The sequence below is a fragment of the Schistocerca serialis genome, chromosome 1 (assembly GCF_023864345.2).
Source record: "Schistocerca serialis cubense isolate TAMUIC-IGC-003099 chromosome 1, iqSchSeri2.2, whole genome shotgun sequence".
Classification (NCBI taxonomy): domain Eukaryota; kingdom Metazoa; phylum Arthropoda; class Insecta; order Orthoptera; family Acrididae; genus Schistocerca; species Schistocerca serialis.
In genome coordinates, this window is record NC_064638.1 from 1,138,674,532 (window position 1) to 1,138,700,978 (window position 26,447).

At 42.7% G+C, this 26,447-nt stretch overlaps 1 protein-coding gene across 1 annotated transcript in view; it reads right to left on the reverse strand.

The window, feature by feature from the left end:
* Nucleotides 1–7,752: 7,752 nt before the first annotated feature.
* Nucleotides 7,753–26,447, reverse strand: part of LOC126455925 (putative inorganic phosphate cotransporter) — a 59,331-nt gene continuing 40,636 nt past the window's right edge. The window contains exons 4-7 of the mRNA XM_050091687.1: nt 26,237–26,369; nt 17,557–17,801; nt 11,914–12,049; nt 7,753–7,794 (exon numbers count right to left, since the gene is read on the reverse strand). Coding sequence (XP_049947644.1) covers nt 7,769–7,794; nt 11,914–12,049; nt 17,557–17,801; nt 26,237–26,369 — 540 coding nt within the window. The 3' untranslated portion in view covers nt 7,753–7,768. The remainder of the gene's footprint in view (nt 7,795–11,913; nt 12,050–17,556; nt 17,802–26,236; nt 26,370–26,447) is intronic.

Genomic DNA, 26,447 nt, shown 5'->3' on the forward strand with positions numbered 1-26,447 from the left:
GGCAAGTCAAATCAGTTTAGGGCATTACCCTTTGGCTTCAATATTTCTGTCTCAGTATTCATGCACTAGGTGAAGCTTCAGGTAAGGAGTTGTTACAAGAGTTAATTATCTATGTAGAAGATATCTTACTAATGTCCATGACATGAGAAGAATATTGTATTTTGGTAACTAAAATTTTACACAAGTTTTATGAAAAACGCCTAGCAATTAAGTTACCAAAATCACATTTTGGAAGAGAAGTACTTCAGTTTTAGAATATCTAGTAGGAATCCCAGGAGTAAGACCAAATCCAGAAAGAATCAGGGTGATTAAAGACTGTCCTGAACTGAAATACGCTCTTTCCTAGGGTTAGCCGGATTTTACTGTCACTACATACAGGGGCAGCCAATGAACGACCACAGATTATTGTTGTTATTAAAACAAAAAGTTAATGGGTATGGAATAAAGGGACATCAGAGGCTGTTCAGAACCTTAAGCATGGATTAGTAGATGCAGCCATATTAAAACCGCCATTAATAAATGAAGCATTTATATTAGCAACAGACGCTTCCAAATATGGTGTAGCTCGTAAACTGTTCCAAGATGGATGGGATTCCGAAACAGGAGAACATAACATCACAGCCTTCGCTAGTAGAAGTCTACATAAACATGAACTCAACTATACAGCTACAGAGAAAGAGTTGTTAGCTATTGTATGTTGTTGTTGTCGTCTTCAGTCCTGGGACTGGTTTGATGCAGCTCTCCATGCCACTCAATCCTGTGCAAGTTTCTTCATCTCCCAGTACCTACTGCAACCTACATCCTTCTGTATCTGCTTAGTGTATTCATCTCTTGGTTCCCCTCTACGATTTTTACCCTCCACGCTGCCCCCAACACTAAATTGGTGATCCCTTGATGCTTCATAACATGTCCTACCAACCGATCCTTTCTTCTAGATAAGTTGCGCCACAAACTCCTCTCCTCCCCATTTATATTCAATATTTCCTCATTAGTTACGTGATCTACCCATCAAATCTTCATCATTCTTCTGTAGCACCACATTTCGAAAGCTTCTATCTCTTCTGGTCCAAATTATTTGTCGTCCATGTTTCACTTCCATACATGGCTGCACTCCGTACTTTCAGAAACGACTTCCTGTCATTTAAATCTATACTCGATGTTAACAAATTTCTCTTCTTCAGAAACACTTTCCTTGTCATTGCCCGTCTACATTTTATACCCTCTCTACTTCGACCATCATCAGTTATTTTGCTCCCCAAACAGCAAAACTCCTTTACTGCACTAAGTGTCTCATTTCCTAATCTAATTCCCTCACCATCAACCGACTTAATTCGACTACATTCCATTATCCTTGTAGTGCTTTTGCTGATGTTTATCTTACACCCACTTTTCAAGATACTGTCCATTCCGCTGAACAGCTCTCCCAAGTCTTTTTCTGTCTCTGACTGAATCACAAAGTCAGTGGCAAACTTCAATTTTTTTTATTTCCTCTCCCCGAATAATAATTCCTACTCAGAACTTTTCTTTAGACTCCTTTACTCATTGCTCAATGTACGGATTGAATAACGTAGAGGACAGGCTACAACCCTGCCTCACTCCCTTCCCAACCACTGCTTCCCTTTCATGTCCCTCGACTCTTATAACTGCCATCTGGTTCCTGTATAAATTGTAAATAGCCTTTCGCTCCCTGTATTTTACCCCTGCCACCTTCAGAATTTGAAAGAGAGTATTCCAGTCAACAGTGTCAAAAGCTTTCTCTAAGACTACAAATGCTAGAAATATAGGTTTGCCTTTCCTTAATCTATTTTCGAAGACAAGTCGTAGGGCCAGTATTGCCTCACGTGTTCCAACATTTCTATGGAATCCAAACTGATCTTCCCCGAGAAGTTTTTCCATTCGTCTGTAAAGAATTCGCGTTAGTATTTTGCAGCTGTGACATATTAAACTGATAGTTCGGTAATTTTCACATCTGTCAACACCTGCTTTCTTTGGGATTTGAATTACTATATTCTTCTTGAAATCTGAGGGTATATCGCCTGTCTCATATATCTGGCTCACCAGATGGTAGAGTCTCTTCAGGACTGGCTCTCCCAAGGCTGTCAGCAGTTCTAAAGGAATGTTGTCTACTCCCGGGGCCTCGTTTCGACTCAGGTCTTTCAGTGCTCTGTCAAACTCTTCACGCAGTATCATATCTCCTATTTCATTTTCATCCAAATTCTCTTCCATTTCCATAATATTGTCCTCAAGTATATTGCCCTTGTATAGACACTCGATATACTCCTTCCACCTTCCTGCTTTCCCTTCTTTGCTTAGAACTGGGTTTCATTCTGAGCTCTTGATATTCATACAAGTGGTTCTCTTTTCTCCAAAGGGTCTTTGATTTTCCTGTAGGCAGTATCTGTCTTACCCCTAGTGAGATGAGCCTCTACATCCTTACATTTGTCCTCTAGCCATCCCTGCTTAGCCATTTTGCACTTCCTGTCGATCTCATTTTTGAGACGTTTGTATTCCTTTTTGCCTGGTTCATTTACTGCATTTTTATATTTTCTCCTTTCATCAGTTAAATTCAATATTTTTTCTGTTACCCAAGGATTTCTACTAGCCCTCGTCTTTTTACCTACTTAATACTCTGCTACCTTCACTACTTCATCCCTCAAAGCTACCCATTGTTCTTCTACTGTATTTCTTTCCCCCATTCTTGTAAATTGTTCCTTAGGCTCTCCCTGAAACTCTGTACAACCTCTGGTTTAGTCAGTTTATCCAGGCCCCATCTCCTTAAATTCCCACCTTTTTGCAGTTTCTTCAGTTTTAATCTACAGTTCATAACCAATAGATTGTGGTCAGAGTCCCCATCTGCCCCTAGAAATGTCTTACAATTTAAAACCTGTTTCCTAAATCTCTGTCTTACCATTACATAATCTATCTGATACCTTCTAGTATCTCCAGGCTTCTTCCATGTGTACAACCTTCTGTCATGATTCTTGAACCAAGTGTTAGCTATGATTAAGTTACGCTGTGTGTAAAATTCTACCAGGCGGCTTCCTCTTTCATTTCTTCCCCCCAATCCATATTCACCTACTATGTTTCCTTCTCTCCCTTTTCCTACTATCGAAATCCAGTCACCCATGACTATTAAATTTTCGTCTCCCTTCACTATCTGAATAATTTATTTTATCTCATCATACATTTTATCAATCTCTTCGTCATCTGCAGAGCTAGTTGGCATATAAACTTGTACTACTGTAGTAGGCGTGGGCTTCGTGTCTATCTTGGCCACAATAATGCGTTTACTATGCTGTTTGTTGTAGCTTACTCACACTCCTACTTTTTTATTCATTATTAAACCCACTCCTGCATTACCCCTATATGATTTTGTATTTAAAACCCTGTATTCACCTGACCAAATTTCCTGTTCCTCCTGCCACCGAACTTCACTAAATCCCACTATATCTAACTTTAACCTATCGATTTCCCTTTTTAAATTTTATAACCTGCTTGCCCGATTAAGGGATCTGACATTCCATGCCGATCCGTAGAACGCCAGTTTTCTTTCTCCTCATAAAAACGTCCTCTTGAGTAGCCCCCGCCCGGAGATCCGAATGGGGAACTATTTTATCTCCAGAATATTTTACCCAAGAGGACGCCATCATCATTTAACCATACAGTAAAGCTGCATGCCCTTGGGAAAAATTACGGCCGTAGTTCCCCATTGCTTTCAGCCGTTCGCAGTACCAGCACAGCAAAGCCGTTTTGGTTAGTGTTACAAGGCCAGATCAGTCAATCATCCATACTGCCGCCCTTGCAGCTACTGAAAAGGCTGCTGCCCTTCTTCAGGAACCACACGTTTGCCTGTCCTCTCAACAGATAGACCTCCGTTGTGGTTGCACCTACGGTACGGCTATCTGTATCACTGAGGCATGCAATCCTCCCCACCAACGGCAAGGGCCATGGTGCATTCTATTGAAGATAAAAATGTTTCGAACGCTAATGTGTCGTTATAAGATGATCACACGTACAGGAAATCGGGCTTTAGCTTTCCTTACGGAATGTAGATTGCTACATAGCCGATTAATGTGATGGGTGTTATTCCTTCATCAAATAGAAATTAATTATAGAAAACGTTGTTCAGAAAATAAAGTACGGTTACCCTCAGACAACAATAAAATGACTACAACTGGAGTGCCAGGAGTTATTTTTTTCATCAGTTTCTTGGTTTAAGTTCTACCTACGACGAAGTAAGGTTATCCTTACGCCTATACAAGATGTAAAGACAGATGAATATTTTAAAGAAGAGCGACAACAATTTTAGTTTGCAGTATTACTACCAGAAGAATAGTCTATGTAGACGATAGGCGAATGAGCTTTATTTTGGAAGTTGCGAGAGATTATTCATGATATGGAGGCTACCGCACATATGACTTAAGTGCAGACGAAAAACAATTTTTTGATCCATGGTAATAGAGAAGATCGTTTATATTATGGTAAAACGCACATTTTATCGACGTCGATTGTACGGAGGTGGGGGTAAAGGAAGTGTACTAACACTATCCACTAAAGCAGAAGGTGACATACTGATACAATATATACGTGAAACTGGGATGACATGGCACGGAAATTATTTGGGCGGTGCTATGATAAATGGCATTAGCGTTATCCCCTATGAGAAAGCGCTAATAAATGTTTTAACAAATAAGGATCGAAACTATTCTATAAAACCTCTCCTATAAGAGTGTGCTAGTGCATAAAAGATTTATGTAAATATAAAAAAATGCGATGTTATTAATATATTATGGCTCTTAATCTATGTTAGAAGAGTTAAAGAGATGCTAAGTATGGATTTTGTACCGGTTAACTGATGAAAAGTGAGAGGTAGACAACCGCGTTAGTAATAAATTTTTTTAAAATCTAGTAATAATGACTATGTTCTACGCAGCTCTTAAAGGTAAGTGCCTGAGAAACAAGGCTCGATATTAAATATTTCGATACTATATACATATATATGTGTAATGGCCTTACGAAAATTATAAGTAAAAGGATATAAAAGTGGGAGGCAGGAGATCTGTCTTCCAATTACCTTTGTAAAGGTACTAGGGTGCGATGACAGGTATAAGGCATAAGTGAAAAATTATAAGACGATGTGTATCCGGACGTCTTTTAGATAGGGGAGAGGTGATAGATGGGCGAACCCACAGAAGGAATAGTCTAGTCCGTGGTCAGGTGATTCCATGGAAGGAACGACATGAACACTTTTTGTTAGGAAGAAAAAAATGAAGGAACACTTACATCGAAAATACGACAATGTATGTACACAATGTTTGCCCAATGAATAAGTTATAAGCGCGGTTAGGACATAGGTACGAAGTTGTAAACTGGCTATGAGTAACACTAATGGAGTATTCTCCAAAACATGAGCGAATAGACTTACCTATATGACATTCATTCGGTGAATCTTCGGTTCTGTACACATTGGATAAAATATAAATCTGAGATTTCAAATAGTAGAAAGAAGATTAAATTAAAACATCAGCATTTAACTTCTTATGGTAAATAAAGGTTGAAACTTTTATAGCTCAATAAAGTTAAGGTAGTTATGTTGTTACAAGCTAATCACATGGGATTACCACTGACTAGGAATAACGTAATCATGATGGAGGCTGATTACTCATGGCAAATGGTTCGCGTGAGTTCTTTTAACAATGTAATGATGTATGAGCAAATAAATAGTGCAGTAAAGTAAGCAATGAAAAAGTCATTTATTATATTGTAACAAAGGAAACAATTCAATGTTTTAATCAATATTCCTCATTAGTTTAAAAATGACTGTCTGAATACAATTGATCGGACATTTGCTGTGTCGGGAAATGAAATTGAATTCATTCAGACGACACATTATTTTGAGCAATGATAATAATTTACTAAACATTACAGGCAGTGCTATGATTGTAATGAACATATTAAGTTATTGTAAAATAATTGTGTTTCATCTTTGTAACGGGATCTGTAGTGGTACATGTTGTTAAAATGTAACGAGATGTTTAACTTCTTCCTATTAAAATGAAGAAATATTGACGAGGAGAAAACTTGTTAAGGTAAGTAGTGTAAAGATAGGACTACCTACTGTGTGCATCTTATCTGTGTACAGCTATGCAGAGGGACATGTGAGGGCAAAGCATCCAACAAGGATGGAGCGATGGAATGTCTCAACATAGGAGGGAAGGGTCCTTTATACCTCGGCTTCATGGCTTTGAGGTGTTCTGGAAATTCACAGAACAAGAGGGGCTGGCGACAATAGCCACATACCTAAACAAATGAAGAGTGTTCTGTAATCTGTCACTTACTTCTGTGATAACATTCTGACAGCTTTTGTCCCGAGCTTTGCTACGTAAATGTAATCGAATAGAAATCTGTATACCCGACATTGTAATTGTTTTATGAGAGAAGCAAATTACAGGAGAGTTTTTTAAGAGTGGTTACCTAAATTAGTAGCTAGTTGACACAGGTGAGAGCTCTCTTACATTCACGCGGTAAAATTAGTGCCACTGCATAGCAGGTCCACAGCATCAAGAAACTATTAGAAAGCGACAGTAAAATAATAATCAAAGCTAAATTTATCATGAAAAACATGAGATTGACAAATCGTTAGTGAAGCTGTTGATTCAGTTATGTCCCAGAACTTGAGCCACAAACATTATTGTTCATTGCAGATAGATCACCGTTCGTAAGGACTGTAAGTAACTGTTATTAGCAGTGCAAATATTAAAACAGCAAGTTCTTAGCTTAACTGGAAAGTAGTACACTGTTTCTTTCAGTCTAATTCATTTTGTGTTGATTCCACAATCTGTATCATACAGTCCATGTAAGCATATCCAATACAGAGGTGTTTCATGATAGTTAATATTCAATACAATCTACAAATTTGGATTTAGAGTTTCTCGGTTCATGCACAGTCTTTCCGCATTCTTAACGACTCTCCTTCATGAAGCGATCTACGGTATACAATGAATGAATGAAACATGAAATCCATATCTGAATGAAAGCGAAAGCAAGTGATGCGCATTGCGAATGTGGCATTATAAGACATTTTTCTATGTAGAATCAAAAATATTGAAGTGGCTATGGTCATATGCAAACGTTTCTATTTAATATCAATGCGGAACCTTTCCGGAACAATATTGTATATGACAGACGCATTAAATATAAAGGTATTTCTGTTGAAGAGAGGTTTATTATTTTTTTTATCACAAAAAAACTTACAGACTCTTGTTACAGCTTCTGGAGAGACGTTTCTCAAAACAGAAGCAGAAACAAGCCATACGAAAACAATGCCCTCGTCTCACACTTACACAGATATAATTATGAATGCCTCAGATCTCTTGGTCTCGATGGAATCACATCCTTATTCATCAAAATTCCTTAGATAATTCACATGAATGTCTGATAATACTTCATGTTAAGTTAGATTAAGTTATAGTTTCACAACCTTCTGTTGTAGGAGTATGAGTTCCTGTATGTTATGATGTGGATACTACATTTTTAATTAGCATCTATATATTTCGTATCGAATAAAATCAAATATCTTCCCTCTAGCCAATGTTGGCAAGTCACTCAAGCTGCGGAGATGGTGGATGTTTAGCAGAGTTTTGCTTTCCCGTTTCTTCTTTATGTACAAAGTTCTATTGTGAAGAATCTTGAGTTTTAGACATATGTGACGAAGTGATCTGTATCTCTCACTATACTTCATGCGAAGACTGGCGTCATTTGAACTGGCTCACACAGCAATCTTTTCTGTAGTTTCTGGAAAAGAAAAAAAGAAATTTCATTTGTTAGTTGCGAAAAAACAATATGGTCCACGAGTTTAAAAGTGCTTCTCATGTATTTCCAGAAAACACAAATTTAAATGCAGAGTTCTCAGCACTCACAAGTGGTACATCCAAGCATTTGCTTCAGCAAGGAAGTGGAAGGAAGTCGTTTTTAGATGTGTGGGTCAGCAAAAAAGATGGCCGTTTCGTGGGTCACAGTGTGTTCCGTAAACCAACTCACACTGAGCTATACCTGCAAGATACGAACTGCCGTCACCGATCCTAACGCAGAGGTATATTACGGACTCTCGTTCACAGAACTAAAGTTATATCAGTTCCAGAGAGATTATCAGTCTTCGCTTTGTATTTGTGCAGTACGGGCACTCTGATAAACAGATTCGAAATGCGTTTCAACCGGCACGCATTGAACCTCAGCAACTACCAGAAGGAACGGAGAATTCCACGTGGATGGTTTTCTATATGATGTTGGTGTGGGTCATTTAAGATACGCGGGCTGTTCAAGAAACAGCAAATAAAATGTGCCTGCCCCCTCCAGCTAGGTTCTGTTAAAGATAACCTAAATCGGAGGAGACGAGGGATGCATAATATCCCGTGCCAGTGGAGGAAATCATACATTGGCCAGAAGTGTTGCACTATTTAGGATAGATGCGCTGAACACAGACGTCACACCAGACACGCTATTCGTTCGTTTCTTTCGTCAGTCGACTCCATTGAATCGAAACATCGAGTAGTTGTACCTTCCTATGTAGCACCCGAGTCCGCGTCATCGTATTTTACACGTTTCTGTGTGGCACATGGGTAGCTAAAACATGCCTACGAGAAAAGTCGTGGCCATTCTAGTGATCTCGATACATTATTCTGTCTGGCGTTTGTTCGAGAAAAGTCCCGAGTATTCTACTGTTTTCTTGTACAGAGAATCTTCGATACGTAGCGTTATAAATACGGACTATTCGGCCTTCACGCAGTGGGTACACCGGTTCCCGTCAGATCACCGAAGTGCGGCGCTGTCGGGCGTGGCCGGCACTTGAATGGGTGAACATCTGGGCCGCCATGCACTGTTGCCATTTCTCGGGGTGCACTCAGCCTCGCAATAACAATTGAGGAGCTACCCGACCGAATAGTAGCTGCTCCGGTCAAAGAAAACCATCATAACGACCGGGTGAGTGATGTGGTGACCACATTCCCCTCCTATTCGCATCCTCAACTGAGGATGACATGGCGGTCGGATGGTCCCGATGGGCCACTTGTGGCATAAAGATGGAGTGCATTCGCAGAATAGGAAGCTAGTTTACTTTCAGAAGCAGAAATATTAAGACTGAAGAATGAATAAGTAAATGTAAAGGTAGCCTGAAGAGACGCTGTAAGCGGAATTAGGGAAAATTACCACATATTAATGAAGGAGATCGTTTGCAGTAAAAAGCACTATTGAACCGTTAACAAACATTCCAGTTCAGGTTAATAGCCTTCAAACTGAAGTAGATAGACTAGAGAACCAATTCAAAGCTTTGGCTACCGCTGTGGAAACAATGCAGGAGAACATTCCCTCGGAAATCCGAAAGCAAGTCCGAACAGAAGTAGCCAGGGTACTGAACTCTGAAAATCAAAACGTTGAAAATCTGACAGTATGCAGTGATGACAACGAATGTAACATCCAAGAGGAAAATTTTAGCTACACTGCGACGAGAGGAAATTATGCCTCTAACAGTTATAAACTTTATCTATCCAACTTATGGAAAAACAGTGAAAGAAAACGATGATAAATATTAATTATTTATACAATACTTTATGATGTAATTGGACATGTCGATGTGTATCATACAAAGACAATGATAATTGTAAATTCCTTTTATGTTCTGCGTTTGTCTTCCTTTGTTTTTACCTTTTGTTGGTTGGCTTTTGTAGGTTGCGGACGCAAGACGCAAATCAAACTGATGTCTGTTAAGAAATTGTAATTATTTGGTTGGTTCAAATGGCTCTGAGCACTATGGGACTTAACTTCTTTGGTCATCAGTCCCCTAGAACTTAGAACTACTTAAACCTAACTAACCTAAGGACATCACACGCATCCATGCCCGAGGCAGGATTCGAACCTGCGATCGTAGCGGTCGCGCGGCTCCAGATTGTAGCGCCTAGAACCGCTCGGCCACTCCGGCCGGCTGTAATTATTTGTTTATTATTACTTGAGAATAGTGTTCATTATTATTATAAATATGAGTGAACAATTATTTGTAATATTAATTCCTCTCTCAATAAGCATTTTCTGTGTTAATTATTTCTTTCCGCTGCAAGGAGCGCAGCCGTTGATGATAGCGATTTGTATCGCGTTTTATCTGTGTTTCTTACGAAAGTGTCAAAGGTTTGCTTGATGAAAATTAGTCTACGTAGTGCACAATATGAAAGTAAAGTTTAATAAGCATTTCAAATACTTTTCCTGTTAAAAGGAAATTTGCTCTAACAATAGAAAGTCTCTATCAATTGTCTGCCGACATCTTAACAATTATCTCAGCGGCAAATTCAAATTACGCAACTCTGCAACATAAATGCCGAAAGTAATAAAAATGTGTAAAAATAAATGTGCACCGATGGTGTCGAACTCATTTAAATGAAAATAATTCGAATCGGATTGGTTCTTTAAAAACAGTGCTCAAAGCACGATCCATATAACAAACTTTTCTTGCTGATGAATGGAGCCGAAATTAATTACGCACGAGTTGCGAAGAATATTATTTCAGGTAAAACACGTCAGTGTTGTCCCCGGCTGATATTCGGTGGTTTTAATGATCATTTTGCTGAAAATAACTGTTTCCATCCTAATCAATAGTTGTATAGAATCTGGTGTATGAACTGTGATTTAGTGACACTAACACAGCTTACAGACAACGGTAACTTGGAGCTTTTTAGCAACTTGACCAAATCTTTAGCTGAGAGAAAAAATTATTTAGTAATTACTCACTGTGATGAAGTAAGATTATCATTTTCATTTACAAATTAGTTAAATACCAAACCATTGAATAACACAGCGAACGACACAGCCGCCATGCACTGTTGCCATTTTTCGGGGTGCACTCAGCCTCGTGATGCCAATTGAGGAGCTAACCGACCGAATAGTAGCGGCTCCGGTCAAAGAAAACCATCGTAACGACCGGGAGAGTGGTGTGGTGACCACATGCCCCTCCTATCCGCATCCTGACCTGAGGCTGACACGGCGATCGGATGGTCCCGATGGGCCACTTGTGGCCTGAAGATGGAGTGCGTTCGCCGAATAGGAAGCTAGTTTACATTCAGAAGTAGAAATATTAAGGCTGAAGAATGAATAAGTAAAAGTAAAGGTAGCCTTAAGAGATACTGTAAGCGGAATTAGGGAAAATTACCACATATTAATGAAAATGGAGTAAAAGCAAAAATACGAAGTTTTCGAAATGCATACGTGAGACAGAAAAACAAGGTTAAGAATTCAGTGAGGAGTAGATCCTCTGCAAGAGAAGTTTATAAACCAACAATGCCGTGCTTTTCTATTGCTAGTCGTTTTTTATGAACATTATAGTAGCAAAAACCTGTTTAGTAAGCGAGAATCTTTTCTCTGTATAGGAGTAATTACGAGTCTCAATAAATGTTTGGAACTAAATCTGTTCGTCGAAAATGCTTTTCGAAGGAAACTTCGTCTTCGTTTTCCAGCTCCCTATTTAGAATTCTAGTCGCTCTCAACTCATTTCTCTTCGCGGTCCACTTACGAACAATACAACTATGTCTTCTCATTTCGCTATTCAAGCGTTCTGTAACTCTCTGAACTGCAGTTAAAGAGACGACTCGAACATATGCACGTATTAATCCAGTTATCGCTATGTTGGAAAGCTAAACCGGACGTGATTGGACTGAAAATTTTCATGCCCGTGTGAACTTCCATTAGCGCAAGTTAAACGTACCTGGCGCACGTAAACACGTCTGCGTAAAACCCGCTATACAGATACATGTTACTAAACATCGTGATTCGGCAGCTGATGATAGATACTGACTGTGTACGGAGAATACATTTACAAATCTGAGAAAGCTTCAAGTAGGACTACTAGTACTAGAAACTGTTCAAGATACTCACCTGTTTTCTTTCCTCTCGAATAGTTAGGGTCGTTCCAAGGTTGAACTTCGCCTTTAGCGAAAATAACGAAAATCAGATTGCCCACAAACAACATTCCTGCTGCCGTGAGGAACACAATTCTCCACTCTTGAATGGTCTGTTTGATAGAATTAAGAAAAGCTCAAAGTTAATGGAAGAGAACATCTCACAAGTTGATGATAAATATCTTTAGTCCCTAGTTTACATACTATACCTTAACTAACCGCTCTGATGTCATAGCCAAAATAAATAAAATTGGCTTCCCACTAATTTATCGAGAGACATAGTTGTGGTACATACGCAAGTAGTGCGATATTGAGAGTTCTGGAGCACTTTTGAAATCAAATTGATATGCTAATTAATGAAGTTGGACAGTTAATTACCCTCTCCCGTTAACCTATTGTTTTGCAAATTGATTTATGACTCCATCCAGAAACCTATTGTTATGATAATTACTTAAGACCTCCTAGGGATAATCCATCCTTCTGAAAAGCACACCATCTCTCCCTCTCATCCTCCTACTCCCCTATCCTTCTAGGAAAAGAGACATTTTTTTTCACCCCTATTCAGTTCAGTTGTGAGCCACTTTACCCTCTCATGAGGAAATCCTTCTCTCTCTCCTCCCTCACCTTCCCTCTCCTCACTCCCATCTGCACTTTGGCAGGAAATAAAAGTCTGTGCTGAGAGAGAGGATTTCACAACACGAATTTCAAATCAGTGTCAATAATACACTCCTGGAAATTGAAATAAGAACACCGTGAATTCATTGTCCCAGGAAGGGGAAACTTTATTGACACATTCCTGGGGTCAGATACATCACATGATCACACTGACAGAACCACAGGCACATAGACACAGGCAACAGAGCATGCACAATGTCGGCACTAGTACAGTGTATATCCACCTTTCGCAGAAATGCAGGCTGCTATTCTCCCATGGAGACGATCGTAGAGATGCTGGATGTAGTCCTGTGGAACGGCTTGCCATGCCATTTCCACCTGGCACCTCAGTTGGACCTGCGTTCATGCTGGACGTGCAGACCGCGTGAAACGACGCTTCATCCAGTCCCAAACATGCTCAATGGGGGACAGATCCGGAGATCTTGCTGGCCAGGGTAGTTGACTTACACCTTCTAGAGCACGTTGGGTGTCACGGGATACATGCGGACGTGCATTGTCCTGTTGGAACAGCAAGTTCCCTTGCCGGTCTACGAATGGTAGAACGATGGGTTCGATGACGGTTTGGATGTACCGTGCACTATTCAGTGTCCCCTCGACGATCACCAGTGGTGTACGGCCAGTGTAGGAGATCGCTCCCCACACCATGATGCCGGGTGTTGGCCCTGTGTGCCTCGGTCGTATGCAGTCCTGATTGTGGCGCTCACCTGCACGGCGCCAAACACGCATACGACCATCATTGGCACCAAGGCAGAAGCGACTCTCATCGCTGAAGACGACACGTCTCCATTCGTCCCTCCATTCACGCCTGTCGCGACACCACTGGAGGCGGCCTGCACGATGTTGGGGCGTGAGCGGAAGACGGCCTAACGGTGTGCGGGACCGTAGCCCAGCTTCATGGAGACGGTTGCGAATGGTCCTCGCCGATACCCCAGGAGCAACAGTGTCCCTAATTTGCTGGGAAGTGGCGGTGCGGTCCCCTACGGCACTGCGTAGGATCCTACGGTCTTGGCGTGCATCCGTGCGTCGCTGCGGTCCGGTCCCAGGTCGACGGGCACGTGCACCTTCCGCCGACCACTGGCGACAACATCGATGTACTGTGGAGACCTCACGCCCCACGTGTTGAGCAATTCGGCGGTACGTCCACCCGGCCTCCCGCATGCCCACTACACGCCCTCGCTCAAAGTCCGTCAACTGCACATACGGTTCACGTCCACGCTGTCGCGGCATGCTACCAGTGTTAAAGACTGCGATGGAGCTCCGTATGCCACGGCAAACTGGCTGACACTGACGGCGGCGGTGCACAAACGCTGCGCAGCTAGCGCCATTCGACGGCCAACACCGCGGTTCCTGGTGTGTCCGCTGTGCCGTGCGTGTGATCATTGCTTGTACAGCCCTCTCGCAGTGTCCGGAGCAAGTATGGTGGGTCTGACACACCGGTGTCAATGTGTTCTTTTTTCCATTTCCAGGAGTGTATATTGTTCAATTCAATTTGCATATTCTTTGTTTAATCGGTTTATGGAAGACATTGCTCCCCCTCCTGGGCAGAGCTCTCATCTGCACCCCCTAGCCCTGCTTCTAATCATCTAATAATTGTAAGCACCAAGGAATGGGATGAAGCATGGTATATTATATGCCGTTTTCGATACTAAATACCACTGGCTGTGGACCAGAAGTTGGTGTCCTTTCATATGAAATACCCAGTAAACTTACATCTGTTTTCTCTCACTTGGCTACTTCCTGTTGTAACAACTGAATCTCAAATCTGTAGACGAGGGACCTACATTTGTTCCCGTGGCATCTGAACCAAACACCAGGTAGCGGCTTTCCTTTGATCAAAAAAGTCCATACACACTACTTGCCTCTGTCGTTCTCAAGTGGTTGCTTCCTGCTTGTGTGAACACAGCGACTAAACAAGCAGACAAAGGTTTTCGTCTGTCCTCAGAATACTGTGTTCATATTGACTATATCTGGGCAGGACAGGAGACCTGACACAATTGTGAGACCAAAAACGGTGGGAAATAGCCCATTTGCACCACCATATCACACTAATTATTTAACAGTTTACAAGAGTCAAACAGATTGTTTAAAACACTCACCACCTTACGATGGTTCTTCTTCACAATAAAACATATCTTCATTGTTTGAGAATCACACACAAACGTTTTACGAATCAAGTAATTAAATATCTGCCACAAGTAGATCATAGAGCTAAATATGTCTGAGGTCTTATATGCACCAACATTTGAGAACACAAGAACCATCCGCCATCACAATGTTTCCACTAAACATATCCAGCGAAAAAAACCTTCCGATTGCACCATCTCGCAGTTGTAGTTGCAGTTGCCGACTGCCAGAGAGTCATGGACGCGCCGACTGGGAGACGCCTGCAAACGCATCGCCCACACCAGCAGTTGCATCTACGCTGTCTGATCAAAAGTATTCAGACACCCCCAAAAACTTACGTTTTTCGTATTAGGTGCATTGTGCTCCCACCTACTGCCAGGCACTCCATATCAGCTACCTCAGCAGTCATTAGACATCGTGAGGGAGCAGAATGAGGCGCTCCGCGGAACTCACGGAATTCGAACGTGGTCAGGTGACTGGGTGTCCCTTGTGTCATACGTCCGTATGCGAGATTTCCACACTCCTATACATCTCTAGGTCCATTGTTTCCGATGTGATAGTGAAGTGTAAACGTAAAGGGACACGTACAGCACAAAAGCGTACAGGCCGATCTCGTCTGTTGACTGACAGAAACTGCCGACAATTGAAGAGGGTTGTATTGTGTAATAGGTAGACATCTATCCAGACCACCACACAGGAATTCCAAACTGTATCAGGATCCACTGCAAGTACTATGACAGTTAGGTGGGAGGTGAGAAAACTTGGATCTCATGGTCGAGCGGCTGCTCATAAGCCACACATCACGCTGGTAAGTGTCAAACGACGCCTCGCTTGGTGTAAGGAGCGTAAACATTGGACGATTGAACAGTGGAAAACGTTGTGTGGAGTGACGAATCACGGTGCACAACGTGGCGGTCCGATTGCAAGGTGTAGGTATGGCGAATGCCCAGTGAACTTCATTTGCCAGCGTGTGTAGTGCCAACAGTAAAATTCAGAGCCGGTGGTGTTATGGTGTGGTCGAATTTTTCATGGAGGGGGCTAGCACCCCTTGTTGTTTTGGGAGGCACTATCACAGCACAGGCCCACATTGATGTTTTAACCACCTTCTTGCTTCCCACTGTTGAAGAGCAATTCGGAGATGCCGATTGCATCTTTCAACGTGATCGAGCACCTGTGCGTAATACACGGCCTGTGGCAGAGTGTTTACACGACAATAACATCCCTGTAATGGACAGGTCTGAATCCTACAGAACACCTTCGGGAAGTGAAAAATGGTTCAAATGGCTCTGAGCACTATGGGACTCAACTGCTGAGGTCATTAGTCCCCTAGAACTTAGAACTAGTTAAACCTAACTAACCTAAGGACATCACAAACATCCATGCCCGAGGCAGGATTCGAACCTGCGACCGTAGCGGTCTTGCGATTCCAGACTGCAGCGCCTTTAACCGCACGGCCACTTCGGCCGGCTTCGGGAAGTGAGTGAGAGGGCGTGGGGCTCCTGTATATTAAACCAGCACGTGAAATAGCATAACTGAGTTGTGTTTATAACAGAATAACAGCGATTGTACATGTATTTTATCGACAGATTGTAATACAATGGGTGGGCTGGGAGCGTGTGTCAGAGTTGCATGGTATAAACAGAAATAGGAGACCACACTTGGTAAACTTTAAGATCAGTTGGTGTGATGAACGGCAGCTAGACCTAAACGTGGAAAAATTTAAGTTAATGTGGGTAAGTAGGAAGATCAAACCTGTAATTATCGAATACGGTATTACCAGTGTCCGGTTTGACACAGTCAAGTCGTTTAAATATCTGGACATAACGATGCAAAACGCTTTGTGATGGAACGGGCATGTGAAACCTGTGCTAGGGAAGGTGAATGGTCGACTGCGGTTTATTGAAAGATTTTTAGGAAACAGTGGTTCACCGATAAAGGAGACCACATAAAGGACGCTGGTGCGACCTATTCTTGAGTATTGTTCCAGTATTTGGGATCCGTACCAGGCCGGATTGAAGGAAGACGTCGAAGCGATTCAGAGGTCGGCTGCTAGATTTATTACCGGTAGGTTTGACAAAATATAAGTGTTACCTAGTGTTCGGGAACTCAAATGGGAATCCCTCGATGGAAGCAACGTACTTTTTGAGGAACACTATTAAGAAAATTTAGAGAACTGCCAATTAAAGTTGACAGCCGAACGGTTCTATTGTTGCCATCACACATTGCGCATAAGGACCACAAAGATAATATAGGAGAAATTAGGTCTCATACGGAGGTATACAGATAGTCGTTTTTCCCTCGCTTTTTGCGAGTGGAGCACGAAAGGAAATGGCAAGTAGTGGTACAGGATACCCTCTGCCAAGCATCATATGGTGGCTTGCGGAGCATCTATGTAGATGTTGGAATATGTTACACCTTTTTAAGACCTCATATAAGTTTCTTCTTATTTGTTTTAAAAATATGTATGATGTTGTTTGTATGCAGTTAAATGCTAGCATTGCGTAAAATATTACTTTACCTACATACTTTACCTACAAACCTCTCAGTTCTCATGCAACCTGCCGTAACTGCCATCTTGCGACGATATGCCGCACTACGAAGAAGAGAGCTGCTGCCAACTGTGCCAAGTTAATGGATGACTGATAGTACAATGTCATTTTAAATACGTTGGGACTCTTAGCGCTCCTACAGTAACTGATGGAAAGCGGTGTTGCTCGTGAACTATATTGTCGATTATAGGGTTAAAAATATTTGAACTGAGAAACTGATTCCGAAATGGAGCCGAAATTGAATTTTACTCTGGGAGGCCCTTTGTACTTACGTTCTCCTTGACTATAGCACCCACGTAGAGTGGTGCAGCGATGGACGTCAATGTCCCGATACAGTCAGTAACACCCATCATCAGGCCAGAGAAGTTCGGTGCGATGTCGATAAGGTTCATCATCATACCCATGACGGTGAGTCCATTGAAACCGATTGCGGCAGTCAGCAAGATCACAGCTGCCGTTGGGTCTTCCACTGGGATGAAGCTGAGGGCTACCAAAGCCGCGGCTGGAAACCAGTGACCTGGAACATACACCGAATACTATTTTCCAATTTCAGAAAAGATAAATGTGACCTTATTAAGGAAATAAGCGATGGCTCTTACGGAAAGCAATAAGTGATTTATATGAGATGTAAATTCTCGAAGTAGAGTTCTTGATTTACTTTAGTGCTGACTTCCTTGTCGGTGAAATAATACAATACAATATTTCACGGATATTGGAAAATTGGAGCTGTTTCTATTTCAGATTTTAAAAAAATGGCTCAAATGGCACTGCGCACTATGGGACTTAACATCTGAGGTCATCAGTCCCCTAGACTTAGAACTACTTAAAACTAACTAAGCTAAGGACATCACACACATTCATGCCCGAGGCAGGATTCGAACCTGTAGCAGTGGCGCGGTTCCGGACTGAGCACCTAGAGCCGCTCGACCACCGCCGCCGGCTCTATTTGAGATTCGAACACTATATTTGTTGAGCATTATCTTGAATCACCTGTTGATGTTTCTAAATAATTCATTTATTATTTTTATTGTTTTACTTGTGTCATCTACCTCTACATTTGGAGGTGTCAATGTTTTAAACTTTATTTCACATTTTTGTTTACAGCAAATTCATAACATCTCACATAAAACGAATTCATAGGGGGTATGTTCTACTGTGGGTCAAATTTCTGACTTTTGCTTCTAGCCAACCCTATAATAGAAGTTTATTATGTTTTCTTATTCAATTTCAAAAAAAAAAGCATTCACTTTGTACGTGCTCCAGTCTTTTTCCTGAAATTACAAATATTACTTCGGAAAATTAAGGTTTTTCTAAATGTGAAAATATGTTCGAAGGTACTACATGGCTATGAACAAATATTCGGTGGAATTTTAAAAGCACAACACTCGAGAAAATTTATTCAGTTCTGCATTTAATACTCTATCTGTTGCATTATTACTCCGCTACACACCAAAAATCACTCAATTAAATCAAATTAAGTTTGAGTATTACCAAATACGAGATACAGCTTAAAAGTAGGTAAATTTCGAAATAGAAGCTATTGGAAACCATAACCAATTTCCATTTTCAAGATAGGTAAAATTCTTAAGGTATTAAAAATTTTCAGTTCATTTGCAAGTACTGCATATTCCACGGTAAAAGGAAATCTGTTTCAAGGTGCAAGATGGTGCATGATCGACGAAGTACGGCTTAGCTGTCAGAATGTTACATTAATAACTCTAAAACTATGTATAATTTTACTCACAATAAAATTCTGTACCTAAAGAATTAACAATGTATTCCAAAGAGCTTTAATATATTGTACAGCACTCAAATGAGTATAACAATACATATTTACAAAATCTGCGCAAAAGACAACCTCATGTCCAACAACAATAGAAACTGCAAAAAACGGTAAAAAAATTGCTTAAGGCAGTCTAAAGCATCCGTTGCTTTATGTGGTTCTATAATCCGTTCCAAATCTGAAGTATCGAATAAAAAACATCGAGTTACCCTATTTACACTATCCTTCCAGTGTAATGCTGTCAACCACTGATCTGCGTGTACCCACTGGACATTACAACAGCAGCATCACGGAGAAGACGCACAACATATTTAAAATGTACAGAAAGCATACTGCTTGCTTGAATGTGCAAATGATAACGTTTCAGCGCAACTGCGTGAAGTAGGTGGGAATAACATCATCTACGCTCTACAAAGAAGGGAAGATGACATAGCGGGTTTCTAACTCTATTTACATGTTGGCTGTTTACGAAAACATGGCCCGTGTCGGAATTGGGGTACAGTCGGTTCATCGTTCTGCAGTATTGCTTCTCGTGTTGTTGGGATCCTACGACTGTTATGTGAAAGTGGAAATGGGTGATTCAGGTGGACGATGCTCAGTGTCATGCAGGATCTCAGCGACTCCACGCAACCAGCGACCGTGAAGACAGACATCTTGTACACTTGGCCCTGAAGGACATACAGACACTTCAGGTGCTCGTACTTTGTTTTGCAAGCAAGACAAGTATCCTTTCAGACATTCAACTGCATCCCCTTAGGGAATGGCACTCCATCATCAAAAAGTCAGCTATGAGTCAGCTGACTGTCATACAGTAGATAGCCCGTATTTGTTGCTTCTGATAGTATCAGTATGAAATCACTCCACTTATCTAGTTCCACCACGAACGGTAGGTCAGGGCCCAGCAAAACTAATCTCACTCCTTGGGGTTCAGACTGTGAATTGAGGAGTGCGTGTTACCACGCAGGGGCTTTTAAAACAACACGCACGATTGCCGATGATGACGGGGCGTCATGTAGGCGATCACTCAGCTTCGGTGTCTGTACAGTGCCCAACGTGACTGAATCTGTAGCCTGTGGAAAGCTGAGTCCACAGTTGGTCAGGCCTACTCACTGCCGAGCGCACGCACCCTCAGGGTCACTAGTTTTACACAGCTATGCCTAACTTAACCACAGGTTCTAGTCATGGCGCGATGCCCCGGACGGGCTTAACTTGGAACTGAGTCTATTACTACTCTTGTCAGTGTTTGGTCCCACCACATTTGACAAGTAGCCGCCAAGCACATTTTGATTCAGATCCTCCACTGCACATCTCATAGTGACTGAGAATGCTCGTTACTCGGAAATCAGTCATAGGGAAGTCTCAGGCAGTTCTATGGTAACTGCCATGTAGACTGCAAAGGTGCTCACTGCATTTCTCATAGAAAACTCAGACACTACACACACGTTCAGAAAAAAACGGAACATCTTGAAAGCCTAGAGACAGGACTTACATATTCACTAGACATATACATTAGTACGCTCTGCAGAAATGAATAGTATTTGAACAATGTCGTCCCGCGGGTTTAGGTTCAACATCAAGATCGCGGTCATCAGCACCTATCGGTAAATTGTGCCTACGGCTCTAGTTGTCGCTATAAAACGAAGGTAATGGATCAATGTGCCTTGAAGAGACATGAAGGATGCGCTGCAGACGAATGCGCGAACCGTACCGTCAAATCAGTGAATTTGAAAGAGCATGCATTATTGGCGTGAGAGAATGTGGTACATCCATCTGGGAAGTTGCTGCTCGTGTGGGACGAAGTGTTTCGGCAGTGCAACGGGTGTGTGCAGAATGATTCACGGAAGGCTGTAGAACATGATGAGACGGGTCAGGACATACCACCCAGACCAACCTCTGAGATGATCGACACCTCATGCGAATGGCATTGTGGGACAGATCTGCGTCCTCCTCGGCTCTGGTGCAACAGTGGAACACATCGTACACTATCAGAGGGACAGTCCGTCGCCGTTTATTACGGCTTCGGGTACGTGTGATTCGTTCATTTCTCCGCCTACCTCTGACGAATGTGCAGAAACATGCTAGACGACAACGGTGTATGGAACGACGTCACTGAAGACAGGTATGGTATCAGACAGTGGTTTTGGACGAATACAGGTTCTGGTTATTTGAAAATGATGGCCGTATTTTTGTTCGCCGCAGACAGGGGAAAGGTTTGATAGTGACTGCATTCCCCCAAGACACACAGCATTAACTCAAGACCTTACGGTGTGCGGTGCTATTTGTACAATCACAAATCACACGTAGTGCATATCCAGGTTACTGTGACCAGTGAGACATACTTGAAAGACATCCTGCGACCCATAGCCATACCCTTTCTGCACAACACCCCAGATGCCATTTTTCAGTAACACAATGTATTACAGCGTGCTGCTGCACGAACTCGCGCCTTCTTGGTGTCACAGGATGTCAGCCTTTTGCCCTGGACCGCCAGCTCAATCTAAAATATGTGGGATATGTTGAAATTACAGGTGCAGTGCTGTGACCCAGATGCGAACCACCACAGATCAACTTTGGAACATGGTGAATGCAACATGGATGGCTATAGCACTGGATGTATAAGCACCTTATAGGGGTGGGTGCCATGATGCACGGAGCAATTTATCAGAGCCTATGGCGAACGCTAACCCTACTGGGCAACAGGACACACGCTCACAGAGGTGACTGAAACGGTAATCCTGTATGGGCGTCCAATCTACAGTTATTCAAGGTGTTCTGTTTTTCCTGGATATGAGTTTAGTACACCACATGTAGACCAATAACTCAGACAACCACCCCAGCAGTTACCACATGACTCCCTTGCCAGAGACAAATACTGCAACTGTAGAATTAATCATATATATTATACAGCCATTAAATATGAATAACGCAAATTATTTACAAATACTGCGAAGAAGCACAGGATGTGGCTCAAAATGGCTCTGAGCACTATGGGACTTAACATCTGAGGTCATCAGTCCCCTAGAACTTAGAACTACTTAAACCTAACTAACCTAAGGACATCACACAACACCCAGTCATCACGAGGCAGAGAAAATCCCTGACCACGCCGGGAATCGAGCCCGGAAACCCGGCCGCGGGAAGCGAGAACGCTACCGCACAACCACGAGCTGCGGACATACAGGATGTGGATTTTGGTTCATGCCATCTCATGAACCGACACCTCTAACAGCTATTACACCGTTTACCACTTGCTCGTATGGTGTTTACCAACCACACTATTCAAATTCTCTCTGTGTGTGGTGAGTAACCTCCGAGATCTTCAACATGAGCCTCTACTACACTGGTATTTCTGTCGAGACCACCTTTTATTCTAGCAATCTGACGATTGAGTAGATAAGAGACAGTTTTAAGGGTAATCGCAGCACAGTTGAAAGGGTGACCATGTGGCCACTGCGCAATGGCATTTAATTACTAGTGACTCCCACGTTGAGTAATGTGGCCCAACATCCCAAACGATGACCGTGGCCGCTTACCCTGGTCCCTCATGGGTGGGGGGGGGGGGGGGGGGAGCTATTGGGTAAAAAACATATTCATCCATAACCTCAGGCAGCGCACCTGATGATGCCCTCTAATCCTCACCCAGTTGCAGCTCGCCAGGCACAGCCATGCTGATGATCTGAAGTCAGTCACCTGGCGGTGCAATAAAACCAGGTTCCTGAGGAGACTGCACGGATGATCTACTCCAGGAGCTTATTCAAACATCTGAGCACCCTTCTTCACCCAGTCCCTAAGGTACACTCTGAGAGGACGCCTTATTGTCTGCCGCCTACAGACCCAACTACTGGCCCGACGTAGCACCTTCCCACTTGCACGCCTTGTCAGTCATCAGGCAAGGCCAAAAACCCAGCCATCAGCTACAGCCACTCAATTAAGTAACACGCCACCGATGGCGAATGTCCTCAATGACAGCGCGACGACCTATGGAACACCACAGACTGACAACAGTGTCACCACTGTTGCAGTTTCCCTTGATTAGACAGCAGTGAAAAGTGCGCTGGCAGCGATGGCGCCACGTTTAAGAAGAACCCCACTTACGTGCACAGCATCACGATGGACGTATCGAATGGTTCAAATGGCTCTGAGCACTATGGGACTTAACTGCTGAGGTCATCAGTCGCCTAGAACTTAGAACTACTTCAACCTAACTAACCTAAGGACAACACACACATCCATGCCCGAGGCAGGATTCCAACCTGCGACCGTAGCGGTCGCGCGGTTCCAGACTGTAGCGCCTAGAACCGCTCGGCCACTCTGGCCGGCGATGGACGTATCAGTTTGTGGAAGTTTCAAGGAGAACTAAGTTTCTTTGACTGCTCGCGTCATCGTCATACAGGTCTAGCACCTGACGCGATGGGTCTGAATACCACTGGGTACACTTGGCGATAACCCCTGGTTGGAGGTAAAATCCAAAAAAATGTTAAGGCCAGACCTGCAGAGTCTATTCAACTGTTTCCCGAGCTAAGAATTGTTCCAGATTTCCCGCCCATTGAAATCGTTTGGTCGTGAGTTTGCGAGAGACAGGCTCACCATCGCTCGCCAGCCACTGATTGCAGCAGCAAGCAGTGACGTACCCATATCTGTCACCCAAGCTCACTTCGACGTGATGACCAGCCGGGTTGGAGACGTAGCTGTTGCGTAGTTCCAAGTATTAAGTTGCGCACAATTTCTACCCTAAATATCACCTACAAATTGAGTCATGTATTCTTCTTACTGTACTGCATACACACAGTAACAAAAATTTTCATTATTTACTACGCTTTCTGGTCTTGCAGTTGCTAATGTATTTTCAAATGTGTCCTTAACTACCATTTCATTTATTTTTTACACCTTTCCTTATAACATCTTTAGCGTATGTGTTTGGTAGCACCACATATTACTCATACTATCACTGCAGACACACAAATCAATTTAATATGTTTCTGAATTTCCCTCGGCGCATACAATGTTCAAATAACTTAGGGGAATGCAGCCGCGTGGCGTCGTCGTCAACCGCCGGTATTTCGACAGGAGGGAATGCTACGATTTTCAAGGCAAAAAAGAGTTGTGCAATGGAATTTAAAAGCTCGGTCTGCAGAGGTAACAAACACACACATGCTGTAAACACTAACGCCATTACACTATCCAAAGATGACCGACGTCAGAAGTTACCGATAGTGAAATTAATCAGCAACGAGTAGATAGCATTAACTCAGTCCCTCTGATTTTGGCAAGGGAGAAGACAGGATTCCAACAAAATTTAAAGAAAAACTACCACCTCTGTTTATAAGGTTACATGCTAATTCTATTTCAACTGCTTTCTTAATAACACTTTCTCAACAGCTGGAAGTGCGTGCCAGAATCTTCGTGTTGTTCCTTGGGATGAAAGGTGCCATGCCAGTATTCTGCAAGAGCGGATTTTCTTTGGCTGTTGTGCCGCTTATGTTCAGTATACCGGTTCTCCATAGTTCTGATACTCTGACCAATACATGACATGCCAAAACACCATGGAATACGGTAGACACCAGTATTACGCAAACCACGAACATTCTTTATGGAACCTAATAGGATTCTTGTCTTAGATGGTGGTCGAATAACACATTTCACATCATAATTTCCGAAAATACGACCAGCCTTGTTCGAAATACAGCTCGTGGTCTTGCGGTAGCGTTCTCGCTTCCCGCGCACGGGGTCCCGGGTTCGATTCCCGGCGGGGTCAGGGATTTTCCCTGCCTCGAGATGACGGGGTTTTCTTGCGTTGCCTTCATCGTCCTCATTCATTCCCATTACGGTCGGAGGAAGGCAATGGCAAACCACCTCCACTAGGACCTTGCTTAGTCGGCGGCGCGGGTCTCCCGCATCGCTCCCTACGCACCTCGGAGTATGGGACCTCATCATCATCATCAAGGCAAAAGGCTGTAGACTTCGGTGGCACCTGGGTATTATCACTCACTCGGTGAAGAGTTGGTCGACATCGCAACATACGCCTGATCTGTCTTTCACTCAAACCATTCTGGCGGAAGGTGACCTCAAGATGGGCTAACTCAGCTGATAAACTCTCGGGGTCGGACATCACGTCCAAGTGAACCAAGGTCCGAAGCACCCCTTCACGCTGAGCCGGACAGTGTCACCTGTGAGCCTGTAGATAGAAGTCAGTGTGAGCAGGCTTCCTATTTAGGGCATGCACTAACATACAAGCAGCCTTACTCCTGATCAACACGTCAAGGAAGGGAACGCATTCATTCTATTCCACCTCCATCCTCAATCAAATATTCTGGCGAATGTAATTCAGGTGCGCTAAAAAGTCTTTGAAATTCTAACTGTTATGAGGCCTAACAACGAAAGTATAACCTAATATCCGAAAAAAACGCACAGGTTTCAAAGCTGCGACTCCGAGGTACGTTCCTCCATAAACAAATTGCCAATGATAGGAGGCAACAGGCTTCCCATCGCAACTTCATCTGTCGGCTCACGTTATGGTCATTCAACAAAAAGTGGGTGGAAGTCAAAACATGTCGAAATGCGTTCGTTACTTCAACACCAAAGCTAGCCTCAATCGAACGTAGCGAATCAGACAGAGGAATGCGAGTGAAGAGAGAGACCTCATCCACACTTACTGTAATATCATATTCACTTAATCGCACTTCCTCTAATCGACTTAAGAAACCAATCGAGTTCTTAATGTGATGCTCACACCGACCTACTACAGTGCTCAAGAGAGTAGCAAGGTGCTTTCCTTCACAACATGTCGAAGCACGAACATTACTCACAACCCGAGAAAAAGTATGTAGATTCTTTTACGTATCACTTGCTTGGTAGAGTCATGCCTCGAAAATGGCAGGGTGTGCTCCAGTTGAAATATCGGTGGTTGTCGACGACCACCAGGCTGCAAACATCTAAGATATTGGAATATTTTCATACTACTTGTTATAACTGTAATTGTTGTTTGTAAGGTAACTATGATGTAAAAAAGGTACTATATACGTGAAACTGTGCTCCCATATAAGAGAGGGCCTGATGGCTCTAATCAGAGGAGGGTAGATAAGTAAATAAACTTTTCGACTTTCTTTCCTGTAATTTAATGACTGATTGTGCTAAAAACAGTACATACTTATCTGCACATACATTCTTACCAATGGAGTTGATCACCTTCCTTAAGCCCCCCCTGCTGAGTACTTGCTTCTTCTCTACACTGTTGACGATCCAGCTGCAGGCAACACTCAGCACAATGTTAGCGATGTACGGCAGTGCAGAAAGTAACCCGTTCTGCGAGAACACACATCAGAAAATTTCAGCTGTAGAATGGGAAAATTCTTTTTGCATTCCACAGAGTACATCATAAGT